General features: G+C 49.7%; 1 protein-coding gene across 1 annotated transcript; it reads right to left on the reverse strand.

Moving 5' to 3' along the window:
- Window positions 1-5,037: 5,037 nt before the first annotated feature.
- Window positions 5,038-14,000, reverse strand: LOC123651939 (keratin-associated protein 5-1-like). The gene is made up of 4 exons (XM_045578214.1): window positions 13,969-14,000; window positions 11,616-11,971; window positions 9,841-9,974; window positions 5,038-5,151 (listed from the first exon to the last, which is right to left on the reverse strand). Exons 1-4 carry the CDS (start codon window positions 13,998-14,000, stop codon window positions 5,038-5,040), a joined length of 636 nt encoding a protein of 211 aa, XP_045434170.1.
- Between the last annotated feature and the right edge of the window lie 1,388 nt (window positions 14,001-15,388).

The following is a 15,388-nucleotide window of genomic DNA, read 5'->3' on the forward strand; positions in this document are numbered from 1 at the left end:
GCAACCACCACAGCTGGAGCCACAGCTCCCCTTACAGCCCCCACAGCTGGAGCCACAGCCCCCTTTACTGCAGCTGGAGCAGGAACAGGCTGGCACACAGCAGCACACGGGCTTACAGCAGCAGACGGGCACACAGCAGCTGGAGCCACAGCCCCCGCAGCTGGAGCCACAGCCCCCAGAGCAGCCACAGCCGGTCATGGTTCTGGTGATTGAGGGTGGAGCAGGTAGAGGCACAGGTGGAGAGGGAGGTGGTGAGGTGTGGAGCCTCCTTGGCGGGGGCCTTTATATACAGCGGGGGTCAGGGGTCAGGTGAGATGATGGGCACATTGTCACTTCCTGCTTCCCTTTTGTGCCATATTTAGGAACTCTTTTACCTTGTTTTCCTAGATTTTAGGTCCATGTGCCATTTCCTGCTATCAATTGCTCATCCTGTCATAGGTTCCAGTGCACTTCCATTGCCTGGAGTCTGATTTGATTAAAAAAATATATATATATAGTTTTATTTCAGAGAGGAAGGGAGAAGGAGAGATAGAAACATCAAGATGAGAGAGAATCGTTGATCTGCCTCCTGCATGGTCCACACTGGGGATGGAGCCAGAAACTAGGGCACGTGCTGCACTGAGAATCAAACCATTGACCTCCTGGTTCATAGGTCAATGCTTAACCACCGAGCCACCCTAGCCAGGGCTCCATTCTAATCATGCATCTGTAGCTGCCCCTTGGCTTCCTGTGGACACTCATGTGTTTTTTTGTGAATTATTGGTTACTCCCCTTTTCCATCTCTACAGCTTCTATTTCTCTGTGGGCCTTACTGTGCTGTGAGAGCCTTGCCTCATTCCCGATGTTAAAGGTGACACTTCTCACCTGTTGCCATTCGGGGAAAGCTTTTTGTGAACATTTAGTAGAAAATGTTGTCAGATGAAGGGAGGCCCCTTTGTTCCCAGTTTGGCAGCACTCTTGCCTCTGTCCTCAGCGGGTGCTGCCCTTCACTGAGTGCCTGTCTGTAGCCGCTGAAACGGTCAGATAGGCCCCTCCTGTGGTTACGATGGCGAATTTCATGATGGATGTAAACATGCAGTACCTCCTGTCCCTGGGCATCATCCCAGGGGCTGGCACACGGTTTTGGCAGAGCTTCCGCTCCTCCCAACGGCCCCCTCCTGTGGCACCTGTGCGCTGGGTGTGGCCGGCACGTCCTGCGTGTGGAAACGTTTGCCCAACGAGGAGCTATTTGTTCCTCGACCCCTGGGTAGAACCTGCCTGTGACGTGATCAGGGAGCACGGGAACGGCGGAGGTTTGCTCACGGGACACAGAGAGCAGACTTGTCCCTCGTCAATTTCCCGTTTCTTCCTCAGGCGAGATGACGGATCATCCAGGTTTTCCGGTGGGTGGTCGATGCTTTCCCACGGCTCTTGTTTGAGTTCCTGCCAGAGGGGGGCGTCTGTGCCTCCTCCTCTCCTTCCTCCTTCCCTTTCTGGCCTCTGATCAGTTTCGCTCAATGGTGTCACTTTCCTTAGCTTTTCGAAGACCAGCTTTTAATGGTATTGACCCCCCTTTATGGTTTGTTTCAAAATTTGTTTATTTATATTTCCTCCTACTCTATTATTTTTCTCTGTTCTTGTTTTTCTACTCTCTTAATGTGAATACCTTACTCATTCATCTTCAATCTTTCTTTTTCTGGCTCAAGCATTTAGGGCTAAGCATTACTTTATTTTATTTTTATTTTTTTAATTATATTTTTATTGTTTTTAGAGAGGAAGAGACAGAAACATCAATGATGAGCGAGAATCATTGATCAACTGCCTCCTGCACGCCCCCTTCTGAGGATCAAGCTCACAACCCAGGCATGTGCCCTTGACCAGAATCAAACCTGAAATCCTTCAATCTGTAGGCCAATGCTCTATTCACTGAGCCAAACCATTATTTTAAAGCGAGGTTTAGTTAGGTAGCCCAAGTCTGGGTACCTAGTATCTTCATGATCAGTCAGTCCTAACTATTGTCTCTTTTATTTTAAATCCTCCCTAGAGGATGATTTTTAGAGAGAGGAAGGGAGAGAGAGAGAGAGATTGACCAGTTGCCTCATATACCCAATGGGAGATTGAACCCGAAACCTGGGCACATGCCCTTACCAGAAATTGAACCCACAGCCTTTTGGTTCATGGATGCCGCTTCAACCAACAGAGCCACACCAGCAATTGCTGTCATAGGGTTTAAATATATATATATATTTGTATTGATTTCAGAGAGGGAGAGAAAGAGAAACATCAATGATGAGAGAGAATCATTCCTCAGTTGCCTCTTTCAGGCCTCACACTGGGAAGGAGCCCCCAACTAGAAATCAAACTGTGACCTCCTGGTTCATAAGTTGATGCTCACTCACTGAACCACGCATCTTTTTGCTCTGACTGATTTATAAGTTATCTACTGTCCCTGTTTCAGTGACAACTCTATCGTTTCATACTTAAATTTTATTTATTTGTTTATTTTTCCCATCTTAGACAAGACTCTCTAAATATAATGACATCTTGTCGAAACCAGTTTGGCTCAGTGGATAGAGCATCAGCCTGTGGACTGAAAGGTCCCAGGTTCAATTCCAGTCAAGGGCATGTACCTTGGTTGTGGGCACATCCCTGGTAGGGGGTGTGCAGGAGGCAGCTGATCGATGTTTCTCTCTCATCGACGTTTCTAGCTCTCTGTCCCTCTTCCTTCCTCTCTGTGAAAAATCAATAAAATATATTTAGGAAAAAACAGGTAATTAACTTAAAAAAATAAATGTAATGATGCCTTTTCCTGCCCCACCCCCAGCAGTGCCAGGAACTGGGCGGACACCTGCTCACCCCTTCATCATGATTGGATGCCAGGGCTCACTGTGCCACGTCGCATGCTCAGAGTTTGGCTGGTCTGCTGGCTGGGGTGAGTGGGCTGCATTTAGGTCTGTTTTAGGGCATGTCTCAGTGGTGCCAACTCTGCTGGGGGGACTTCCCCAAGGCACCCGCTCCACCCTACCTCCCTGGATCCTCCCCCTTTCCCCTTCTTCAAATGTTTTCCCAGAAACTCTCTGGGACTGCCCTGGGACTGTCTGGGGCTGCCCTGTCCGCAGCAGGTCAGGTCAGTTCTCTCCTGCAGAGGCCGTGCCCCAAGGATGGTGGCACATGGAAATCCATACGTTGGGGCTCGCCTGGTCTTAGCATCAAAGTCAGCCAGGAGGTCTGGTTCTACCAGCTGCTTTGCCTGCCTCTGTGTGTGCACATGCTCATACAGAAAACTCATGCTTCCGCTAATACCACTTTCCTGAACCCCAAAAGCCATGATCTTAAATAAGATTTTCTTTCAAGACCAGCGATAAATACTACCATGCTCCCCGGCTAGACGGGACCTCTGCAGGACTTACACCCTCTCCTAGATGTTGCTGAAAACATCTGACATTGTGTACAGTATCTAGATTATCCTCCCCTCCTTTGTCTCAGGAACCCCTTCCTCAGCCTTGCACCTGTCCCTCCATCCTGTTCCCAGCTGAGCTCATCAGGTGAGCAGCTCAGCGTGGTTCTGGCTTTGGCACACTTTCCTCTCTTATTCAGGTCCATTTGGCTACAGAACCTCCTCAGTAACGCTGGGCCCCTCCTCCCCGGAAACGGTGCAGTTTCCAGAGCCCAGCTTAGGAGACCCGGTCCCAGGACAGTCTCACTGCGGGCGGATCCCCATGGCAGTCCCCTGAGCTTCCCAGATGTACAGTGGTCTTGCTTTCCCAGAAGAAACTGGTCCAGGGCTCTATGAGGCGACCCTTTGCTTTCAATCTAAACTCTAAGTGTGTGTTTGATGGAAGGTGGACTGAGGCTCCGAGGACTGGGATCCCTCGACCTTGGGAACCTCCAGGACCAGCCTTTCTGTCCCAAGACTTGGGAGGAGGGAAGAGGGAGGGACTTGGGAGGAGGGAGGAGGGAGGAACTTGAGAGGAGGGAGGTGGGACGGAGGAGTTGTCCCTCATTGACTGGCGCTCCCACCAATCCCAGGTGGTTGTGGGTACCAGACCAGTTTGCCTGGCAGTGTCCCCCAGTGCCCACTGCTCTGGTGGAGCACTCTTGTCCTGGGAGGTCAATGACCTTGGGCAGCTGCTGGGGAGATAGGAGCCAGTGGGTGGTTCTTTTTTAAAATGTGTATGTTTTTATTGATTTCAGAGAGGAAGCGAGAGGGAGAGAGGGATAAAAATATGATGAGAGCCCTGCCGGTGTGGGCCCTCTCTCTTCATTGATGTTTCTCTCTTTCCCTCCCCCTTCCTCTCTGAAATCAATTTAGAAAGGCACATCAATGATTGAGAAACATCCTCCAGCTGCCTCCTCCACACTCCCTACTTGGGATCAAGCCCAAAACCTGCGCATGTGCCCTGACCAGGAATTGAACTCTGACCTGGTTCACAGGTTGATGCTCAACTATTGAGGCTCACAACCTGACAACCGTGCCAGGCACGCCACATGGATCCCCAGCAGAGGGGACAGACCCCGAGTCACATCTACGAGGAGGTAAGCAATGCATTACCCCCAAAAAAGGATGGCACCAAGTATACAATTGGCTACAGGAACACAGAAGTTTTATTAAAAGAAATTCAGTTATTTTTTATAGAAAGAGTGGAAGCAAAGGAGGAAGGAAAGCCTCATAGGGGGTGGGGGACGGGGAAGGGAGGCGTGGCCAGGACAGGCCAGGGCCCTGGTGGCTGAGGAGCCAGGTGCCAGCAGCCCTCGGCCATCACTCAGACACACCCTGACTGTGCAGGGTTGTCCAAGCATCTCAGCCACCGGGAGGGGCAGGGAATGGCCACGCACCAGCCAGGGCGCAGTCTCAGTTGTCAGCTGGCACCTGCCTCCAGGCACCTCCAGTGACCAGGACTCACTGCCCTTGAGGGAGGAGGATGGAGAAGGCCCGGAGCGCTGAGCACAGAGGGGGCCTGAGCATGAATGAGGGGAAGGAGGAGGTTGAGGTGCAGCAGGGAGGACCTGATTCAGGGGATTCCCAAACACTGAGACCAAAGGTCTGGATTCAAAGCCTCAGATCTTGCATTGGCAGCAAATGGGGGCACAGCAGGTTTTACAGCAGCTGGACTGGCAGCAGCAGGGTTTGCAGCAGCAGACAGGCTCACAGCAGGGTTTGCAGCAGCTGGTCTGGCAGCAGCAGGGTTTGCAGCAGCAGACGGGCACACAGCAGCTGGAGCCACAGCCTCCCTTGCAGCCCCCACAGCTGGAGCCACAGCCCCCTTTACTGCAACTGGAGCAGGAACAGGCTGGCACACAGCGGCACACGGGCTTACAGCAGCAGACAGGCACACAGCAGCTGGAGCCACAGCCCCCCTTGCAGCCTCCACAGCTGGAGCCACAGCCCCCCTTGCAGCCCCCACAGCTGGAGCCACAGCCCCCCTTGCAGCCCCCACAGCTGGAGCCACAGCCCCCCTTGCAGCCCCCACAGCTGGAGCCACAGCCCCCCTTGCAGCCTCCACAGCTGGAGCCACAGCCCCCTTTACTGCAGCTGGAGCAGGAACAGGCTGGCACACAGCGGCACACGGGCTTACAGCAGCAGACAGGCACACAGCAGCTGGAGCCACAGCCCCCAGAGCAGCCACAGCCGGTCATGGTTCTGGTGGTTGAGGGTGGAGCAGGTAGAGGAGCAGATGGAGAAGGAGGTGGTGAGGTGTGGAGCCTCCTGGGCCGAGGGCCTTTATATACCACTGGGGGCAGGGGCAGGGGGCAGGGGAGATGCTGGGCTCTGTCACTTCCTTGTTTTCAATTCCTGGTCAGGGCATGTGCCAGGACTATTGCCTCAGGGTGGCTTGTGTTGATTGTCCTGTCCCCGGGCACCAACCGTTTTCGGAGGTTTCTAAATTTGGCCTCTTCCTCATCCACACGGACCTCAGGCTTCTTCCCTCAGAGTCCTGACAGGGGGTCACCTGCTTTCTGTGCCGACAGCATGGCATGTGGGTGACAGCATCGTGTTGGCTTTTTGTGCCGTTTCTCCAGAGCCTGTTGTGTGAGTGTGAGTTTGTTTGTGTGTCTGTGTGTGTATGTCTGGTCCTCTTTTTCATGTTTCTAAATTTAACCTCTTCCTGTTTTGTTTATTCTTTATTCATGGAAAGTAACTTCCAGGATTGCTAGTGTTTGTGGAATACTCTAGGAACAGGCTACATCCATTCTGCTCTGTGTGCTGGGCTCCAGGAGAAGCCCAGACCCTCTCTCACCTGCTCTTTGTCAAGGACCAGTTGACCATATTTGTGCAGAGATGCCTCTGTGCTCTCTGCTCAGCTCCATTGATCCGTGTGTGTGTGCCCGTTACCGACCTCTTTTGATTCCTGTGGCTGAATAGTCAGCCTTGAGGTCTGGAAGTGTCAGTCCTCCAGCTTTGTTCTCCTTCAACACAGTGTGGGTTTTTTGGGATCTTTCGCCCCCGTGTGAATTCTAGAGAAAGTTTGTCAACATCCGCAGAATAACCCACTGGGATCTGGCTAGGATCGCGTCGACTGTATAGGTCACTTTGGGAAAAACTGATATCTTGACAATTTGTGTCTTCTGATTCATGAACATGGATTATCTTTCCATTAATTTATTTCTTTTTTTATTTTTTTTTCAATCTGAGTTTTGTAGCTACCTCATATTGATCTTGGACATTTTATTTTTTATTAATCCTTATCCGAGGAAATTTTTCCATTGATTTTTGGAGAGTGGAAGAGAGAGGGAAAGACAGAGAGAAACATTGATGTGAGAGAAACACATTAATTGGCTGACTCCTGCATGTGCCAGGACCAGAACCCTGGCTAGGGAGGAGCCTGCAACTGAGGTACGTGCCCTTGACTAGAATTGAACCCAGGGCACTTTGGTCCACAGGCGGATGCTCTATCCACTGAGCCAAACTGACTAGGGCTGATCTCAGGCATTTTAAATTAAGTGTATACCTATGCTTTCACTTTTTGGGGTGCTAGTGTAAATGATATTGTGTTTTTAATGTGTAATTCTATTTGTGCATTGCAGGAATATAGGAAAGTGATTGACTTTTGTATATAAACCTGTATCCCTTCGTCTTTCTATGATCACTTGTAAGTCCTAGGATTTTTTTCTTGCAGAATGTTTTGAATTTCCTATATAGACAATCATGTGATTTAAGAACAAAGACAGTTTCATTTCTTCCCCTCCAATCCGTATTCCTTCCACCTTCTTTTCTTGTCTTATCGCCCTGGCAAGGCCTTCCAACACATGTTGGGAAGGAGTGGTGAGAGCAGACATCCCTGCTCTGAACCTGACCTTTGCAGGAAATCTTGTTTCCTACGATGTGTGACATTACCTGTGGGCTTTTGTCCATGCTCTCTACCAAGTCAAGCAAGTCCCCTCTGTTCCTAGCTTACTGCACATTTCTATCACGAAGGCGTTTGAGTTTTGCCAAATGCTGGGTCTGTTGACACGGTCTTAAAATTTTCCATTTTGGTCTGTCATAGTGATGAATTACGTTCTTTCATTTTTGAATATTGAGCCAGCCTTGCAGATTTGGGATAAAATGCACCTGGTCCCGGCATATATTTTTATTAATGCTCGTGTGGATTTGATTTACTAATGTTTTTTGCTCTTTTTTTTTTTATTAAAAATTTACATCTCTGTTCATGAGTGACACTGGTCTGTGCTTTTCTTTTTCTGTGATGTGTTTGCTTGGTCTTGGTATCAGGGTGGTGCTGGCCTCACGGGGTGAGTCAGGAAGTGCCCCCTTGGCTTCTACCTTCTGAAACAGCACGGAGAGAGCTGGTGAACTTCTTCCTTAAACATTTGGTCGGGTTCACCAGAGCCCATCGGGGTCTGGTGCTTTCTGTCCTGGAAGGTTATTAATGATTGATTCACTCGTTAACAGCGGTAGGCCTACCCAGTGGTTGACTATCAGTCATTATTCTAATTGAACCACCCCAGCAATACATCCACTAGTGCATCTGCAGCCGTTCAGAGTTCCTACATGTCATGTGGGCCTGTGTGATGACCTCTTTTCTAATCCTCAAAACTTTAATTTTTAAATTATTTTATTGCATTGGCTCCTTCAGGACAATGAGAAGTAGCAACGAGAGTGAACATTTTTGTTGTTCACAACTCGGGAGCAAGTATTAAAATACTGCACCACTAAGAACGGTGTTTGGTGGTTTTTTGATGTTTTTTAGTGCTGTCTCATTCAGCAAGTGTTCACTGACTTCCATATTGCAGGGTCTTTCTTTGTAAAATTGTGAATGAATGTTGAATATTTTAAGTGCCTTTTCTTTTCATTTAAATCATCATAGAACATTTCCTTATTATGGTGAATTCCGTGGTTGATTTCAAGTGCTCTCAAACCTTGTAGTTCTCCATTTTTGATGGGTTGAGTGCCTATATTTACTTTGCTAATGTGATTAAAAAAAAATTTTTTTTTTGATTTTTTACAGAAAGAAAGGGAGAGGGATAGAGAGTTAGAAACATTGATGAGAGAGAAACATCCATCAGCTGCCTCCTGCACACCCCTACCGAGGATGTGCCTGCAACCAAGGTACATGCTCTTGACCGGAATCAAACCTGGGGCCCTTGAGTCCACAGGCCAACACTCTATCCACTCAGTCAAACTGGTTAGGGCTTTGCTAATGTGATTTTTAAGCACCTCTTGCGACATGATCTATACAGCATAAAGCTCATACACTTAAATGGCATAACTCAATGATTTCAGTATATTTATAAATATCATCACAGTTTATTTATAGAACATTGCATTATACCCAAAAGAAAACTTATAAGCATTAGCAAGCACTCATTCATCTCCACGTTCTTCCTGCCCAATTACAGGGAGCTGCAGAGACAACATGGGGATGGCCAGGAGATGGGGATTTCCTTGTAAGGCAGTAGGTCCTGTTTCTAGGGCTCCTGAACTGGCTGAAGCTGAGTGGGGGACTTGGTGTGGCTGACTGGGGTTTAGGTTTGTGACGTGGGCTGGGCCACAGGGGCCGCCTCCGTTTCATGGGTCCCCTTATGGGAATGGACATTATCAATAGCCACCCGAGAGGTCTGACATGGCACCTCATGGCTTCGACGTGCATTTCCTCAGAGACTGATGTGACGGATGCCTTTCCCTGTGCTTGTTAGCCATTTCAGGACTTCTGTGGAGACATGTCTATTCAACTCTCTCCCCGTTTGTAAACTGGGTCATTTCTCTTTTTTCTATGAGCTGCAGGCATCTCTTATATGTCCCAGACTCACAGCCATGTCAGATGCATGATGTGCACATGCTTTCCCTCCGCCCGTGTTGTCTTCTCACGTTTCGCTCTCATAGCGGCGTTGTAGGACACACAAACATTGTTGATTTTGGCAAAGTCCAACTTGTCTATTTCTCCTTTGCTGCTGGTGCTTTTGGAGCCAAGTCTAAGAATTCCTTGCCAAACCCAAGGCCATGAAGATTTACACTATTTTGTGTTTTTTTGTTTTGTATTTTTACAAGAGTTTATTTGAGCCAAATTGATGGCAATTGCCTGGGAGCAAGATCTCAAATGCTCCCTACACTACACTTCTTTTTTTTTTTTTAATTATTTTTATATATTATTATTATTATTATTATTATTATTATTATTTTAGGAATACACTACGCTTTCTTCCAGTTTCATTGCTCAAACTCTCTGAGTTCTGTCTTTGTTCTATTTGGAGTCAGTTTTGCTGTGAAGTCGGGTTCACCTTCATTTCTTGGCACCGGGATATCCAGTGCCATTTGTTTAAAAGACTCTTCTTCCCTTTTCGGTGGAGCTGGGATGTGGTCAGAAATCAGTCACAGATGCTCAATGTCACTAGTGGTCAGGGAAAGGCAAATCAAAGCCACACAGAGGCATCCCTCAGGCCGTGAGAGTGGCCGTCGCCGAAGGACAGGCCAGGGATGGCGAGGACCTGGCGCACGGGAGCCCCGTGGTGGGACTGGAACAGCGTGGCCAACCACTGCTGGGACAGCACAGAGAGCCCTGAGGAAACCCAGGGTGGAGCCGCCATAGAACCAGCAGCCCCACTTCTGGGGTCACTTCTGTTGCGCTGAAAACTGGACTCCTCGATATCATAATGTGTGACTGTCAACCGCTCCTCTCCCGCCCCAGGGCTGCTCCTCTGCTTGGTGAGTGGTAGGTGTTTGCTCACTTGGTGGTTTCTAGACCGTTTTTGGAAAGACTAGCCTTTGTCCTGTGTGGTTTCAGATCTGTGTTTCTGGCGCTTAGTAGTCAGCCAGGGGCTTGAGGACACTTTTCTTAAATGCTTAGAACAAGGACAAAAAGACAGATCGGGGTTTGCAGGCAGCTCTGTGGGATCCTCCCTGGATACTTAGCTCTGCCCACACTCACTGCCTGCCTGTCCCGGGCACGCTGCCAGCTGGATGGAGGAGAAGCCTGAGTCTTCCCGGGTCTTTCTGAGCGCCCTTGGCTGGGAACGTGTGGCCTTCGAATTCCCTGGTGTTCGTGGTAGTTTCAAAGCCCTAGTTTCTGCAGGGCCTCCCCTCAGCCTTCCTCCCAGGTTTCGGCATGTCTGCTGTTTGTCGCATCTAGGTCACCTGCCTCCCCAGGTGTTCGAGGAGGGCTCCTGCACAGCCAGGTGGCAGCAGGGAGGGGTCTGCACTAGGCAAAACTTATGCCAGCTCCGAGGGTCAGCACCGACACATAGCTCTCCTCGGGCGACGTCTGCTCTGCCCTCTGGTGCTGGACCCTTCGCTGGGCACAAGGCTGCCACCTTCACCTCTTACTGAGCTGGCATTGACGTGAGTGTGGGTGTGTTAGAATGCTTTCTCCCCACCCCACCCCCCGAAAGAGAGAGCTACTGTGGGAGCTGGCATTCTTTCCTGGTGAAGCATTCACTCGGTGTGGTAGCTTTGAGACTTTTTTTTTTTTTTAATGAAGCACTTTTATTTTATTTCACATATTTTTATTGATTTCAGAAAGGAAGGGAGAGGGAGAGAGAGAGAGAGAAACATCAATGATGAGAATGATTGGCTGCCTCCTGCACACCCCTACTGGGGATTGAGCCCACAACCTGGGCAGGTGCCCTGACTGGGAATCGAACCATGACCTTTTGGTTCATAGGTCGATGCTCAACCCCTGAGCCACATCAACCGAAGTAAAAAGTGTCCACTCCCTGCATGCCCCACCCCTGGCAGCACGCAGAGGGCTCTGGTTTCCCCCGAGAATGGCAGAGAGGAAAGAACCTCGGAAAGACCAGCTGGTCACAGGAGAATTTGCTCATTTAGAGGCTTCCCCATGTCCAGGGAGGAATTGATTAGATCAAGAATCAGGCAAGCTGGTGTCGGGGAATGCCAGGGACAGGACGTGGTGTTCAGTGGGTCAGGGCCCAGGCTCTGGGATCCGCACCAGCCCTGGAGTTCCCTGGGCACAAGGACTGAGCAGGGAGAGGCCGGAATGGGGAGAGCCGGGAGGCTCTGTGCCCCATGCAGTGCCTGAGGGCTGCTTCTCGGGGCTCAGTTTCTGAAGGGCCTGCAGATGGCAAAGTCTGGCCAGCAAGGACGAGGAGGTTCCTGACCTGAGTGCTGTCCTGCCCGTGGATGTGTCTTCACTCATGGCCAAAACTACCAGGCTGCGTATCTGAGCCTCAGATCTTGCACTGACAGCAAACGGGGGCACAGCATGGTTTGCAGCAGCAGACAGGCTCACAGCAGGGTTTGCAGCAGCAGACAGGCTCACAGCAGGGTTTGCAGCAGCTGGTCTGGCAGCAGCAGGGTTTGCAGCAGCTGGACTGGCAGCAGCAGGGTTTGCAGCAGCAGACAGGCTCACAGCAGGGTTTGCAGCAGCTGGTCTGGCAGCAGCAGGGTTTGCAGCAGCTGGTCTGGCAGCAGCAGGGTTTGCAGCAGCTGGTCTGGCAGCAGCAGGGTTTGCAGCAGCAGACGGGCACACAGCAGCTGGAGCCACAGGTCCCCTTGCAGCCCCCACAGCTGGAGTCACAGCCTCCCTTGCAGCCCCCACAGCTGGAGCCACAGCCCCCTTTACTGCAGCTGGAGCAGGAACAGGCTGGTACACAGCGGCACACAGGCTTACAGCAGCAGACGGGCACACAGCAGCTGGAGCCACAGCCCCCGCAGCTGGAGCCACAGCCCCCGCAGCTGGAGCCACAGCCCCCAGAGCAGCCACAGCCGGTCATGGTTCTGGTGGTTGAGGGTTGAGCAGGTAGAGGCACAGGTGGAGAGGGAGGTGGTGAGGTGTGGAGACTCCTGGGCCGGGGGGCCTTTATATACAGCGGGTGTCAGGGGTCAGGTGAGATGCTGGGCACAGTCACTTCCTGGTTCCTGTTTGTGCCACTCCTGCGCTGTGCTTTTTCCTCTGTGTCCCTGTCCTCTGGCTGGCTCAGGCTGCATCCACGTTCTTTGGTCTCTAGTTTGATGTCTTCCCCTGTGTGTCTCCACTATTAGAGACTCAGCTCCTGCTTGCTTAATGCTTCCCAGCGCCCATGGGAGCTGCTCATCTGCCTTTTCTTCTCCTCGTGTGAGACCTGCCACAGGGAGGCCCAGACTGAGGACAAGTCCCGGGAGCATCGGGACGTGTACAGGGAGGGAGGGGCACGAGGTACACGAGCCTCATTTGGTCTCAGGGCCCAGGCTCCAATTTCTTGGGTTTATTTAGGAAACTGTTAGCTTTTAATTCATTTTCATACTGGTTTTATTTTTTTTTACTATTTTTAATTAATTTAATTAATATATATATACTTTTATGAATTTCAGAGAAGAAAGGAGAGGGAAAGAGAGCGAAAAACATCCATGATGAGGGAGAATCTTGGATCGGCTGCCTCCTGCACACCCCACACTGGGGATGGAGCCCGCACCCGGGCCTGTGCCCTGACCGGGAATCGAATTTTGACCTCCTCGCTCATAGGTCGATGCTCGACCACTGAGCCTTGTTGGCAGGGTTTACAATTATTTAACTTTCTCGCCGAAATGGTTTGGCTCAGTGGATGGAGCGGTGGCCTGCGGACTGAAAGGTCCCAGGTTTGATTCCGGTCAAGGGCATGTACCTTGGTTGTGGGCACATACCCAGTAGGAGGTGTGCAGGAGGCAGCTGATTGATGTTTCTAATCTATCCTCTCCCTTCCTCTCTGTAAAAAAAAATCAATAAAATATATTTTAAAAAATTAATTTAACTTTCTAATCACAGTGCAGCACTTTTTTTTTTAAGAGTTTGGTTTTTTAATTTTTTATTCATGTTTTAAAAATTGATTGACTTTATTGGGGTGACATTGGTTAATAAGATTATTCAGGTTTCCAGTGCACAATTCTGTATGCAGACTCTCTATATTGTGTGTTCATATCCACAGTCCAATCTCTTCTGTCATCATTTATCCCCTCCACCCTCCTCACCTCCCACCATCCTTTCCCTCTGGCAGTCACCATCCTGTTGTCTCTGAGTTCTGTTTGTTTGTTTGCTTTTGCTTAATGACTTCACCTCCCCCCCCCCCCCCCCCCGCCTCCAACAACTGTCAGTCTGTTCTCTGTGTCTATGAGTCTAGTTTGCTGGTTAGTTTATTTTGTTCTTTAGATTCCACACTTAAGTGAAATCATATGGCACTTGTCTTTTTCTGACTGGTTTATTTCACTTAACATAATACTCTCTGGGTCCCTCCATGATGTGGCCAAGGTAAGATTTCCATATTTTATAGTTGCTGAGTCGTATTCCATTGTGTAGATAAGCCACAGCTATTTTATCCACTCGTGGATGGATGGCGCTTGGGCTGCTTCCAAGTCTCAGCTGTTTGTAAATACCGCTGCAGTGAGCAGAGGGGTGCACTTGTTCTTCTGAATCGATGTTTTGGGGTTCTTTGGATTTATCCCTGGACATGCATTCATGGGTCCCAAGGCAGTGCCATTGTTGTTTTTTGAGGGAACTCCATACTGTTTTCCTTAATGGCTGTGCCAGTCTGCATTCCCACCAGCAGTGTGCTAGTGTTCCCTTTTCTCCACATCCTCGCCAGCACCTGTAGTTTGTGGATTTGCTGATGGTAGCCATTCTGACTGGAGTGAGGTGATACCTCATTGTGGCTTTAATTACATCTCTCTGATGACTAGTGAAGTTTAGCATCTTTTCCGATGTCAATTGGCCATCTGTATGTCCCCTTGAGAGACGTGTCTATTCAGGTACTCTGCCCATTTTTTAATTGGATTGTGTTTTGTGTGTGTGCTTGTTTTTGTTTATTTGTTTATTATGGGGGCTGTTTCTCTGTTTTCCTCCACCCATGCGGAAAATGACAGGTTCCTGAGTGGAGGAGCTGGGGATTAAGAAATTAAAGGAAAAAAGAGACCAAGACACAGAAATAGATTCATGCTGGGACCCGGGTGGGGGCTGTCACTCTGATGGAGGGACAGTCAACACCCACCACAGACAACACATCGCATTTATTTATTTCCAAAAGAATAAAGGGAGGTTTCCCTGAAAAGCTTAGAATCAAAGGAGTTTTGGGTGCGCCCAGGTTCTATTGATCCCCTCATTCCAGGGATTTAGCATATCAAGACCTGGGTAAGTAAAGGTCCTACTTGTTCCTCATTCCAAGAACATGGATAAAGATAAGAAATTGGTACTGAGGTCCGTCTCCCACATTTTGGGGAAACGTGTTCCCAGGGGGTGGTTCTGCCTATGCCTTAAGTTCAGCTGATGATAATTAAAGGTCATCCATGTGCATTCCCAGGGGGCCCTCTACAGTTTGTTTTTTGGTGTGGAGTTCTTTGAGTTCTTTATATATTTTGGAAGGTAATTCCTTATCGGATGTATTCTAGATGAATTATGTTCTCCCAGTCAATAAGCCAATCAGTAAGGTCCTTTTTCATTTTGTTGATGGTTTCCTTTGCTGTGCAAAGACATACTAATTTGATGCTTTCAAGCTGTTGAAAATTCTCGTTAGCAGGAGTGGTGCTCTGGCCTGGCCCATGCTCTCTCCCCCATGCTAAGCATGTTGGGGTCTTACAACCTTGCACCCCAGATGCTCGCCTCTTGTTGCCACCATGCTTCTCCTCTGGGGAGTCTTACTGGCACCTCAGAATGCCTACCCCCACCAAGATGCTCCCCAGATGCACCCACACTTCCCCTAAAAGGCAACCTCATCCTCGAGCTGTCAGGGGCTCAGACCTTGAAGCCGCCCCAGGTCATGTCTTTCTCATGGGACGACTCTCCATCATCTTTCTGGTTGTGACTCCTTTGCTTCCCTCTTCCCTGTTTCAGGACTCCCTCCTAAGTCAGCCGGTCAGCAGCCTTAAGTTCACCGGCCACCTGAATTCCCTTGGCCAGGTAACCAGGAGGAGTCACAGGTTGTGGGGCTCAGGCAGGTTGTTTTGGGGAGCATTATTCTGCCACCTCACTGTGCTCACCACAGTGGGTTTGATATGGAGATGGGGGGTTCAGGG

This window comes from Pipistrellus kuhlii, unplaced genomic scaffold (genome assembly GCF_014108245.1).
Source record: "Pipistrellus kuhlii isolate mPipKuh1 unplaced genomic scaffold, mPipKuh1.p scaffold_m20_p_91, whole genome shotgun sequence".
Taxonomy (NCBI): domain Eukaryota; kingdom Metazoa; phylum Chordata; class Mammalia; order Chiroptera; family Vespertilionidae; genus Pipistrellus; species Pipistrellus kuhlii.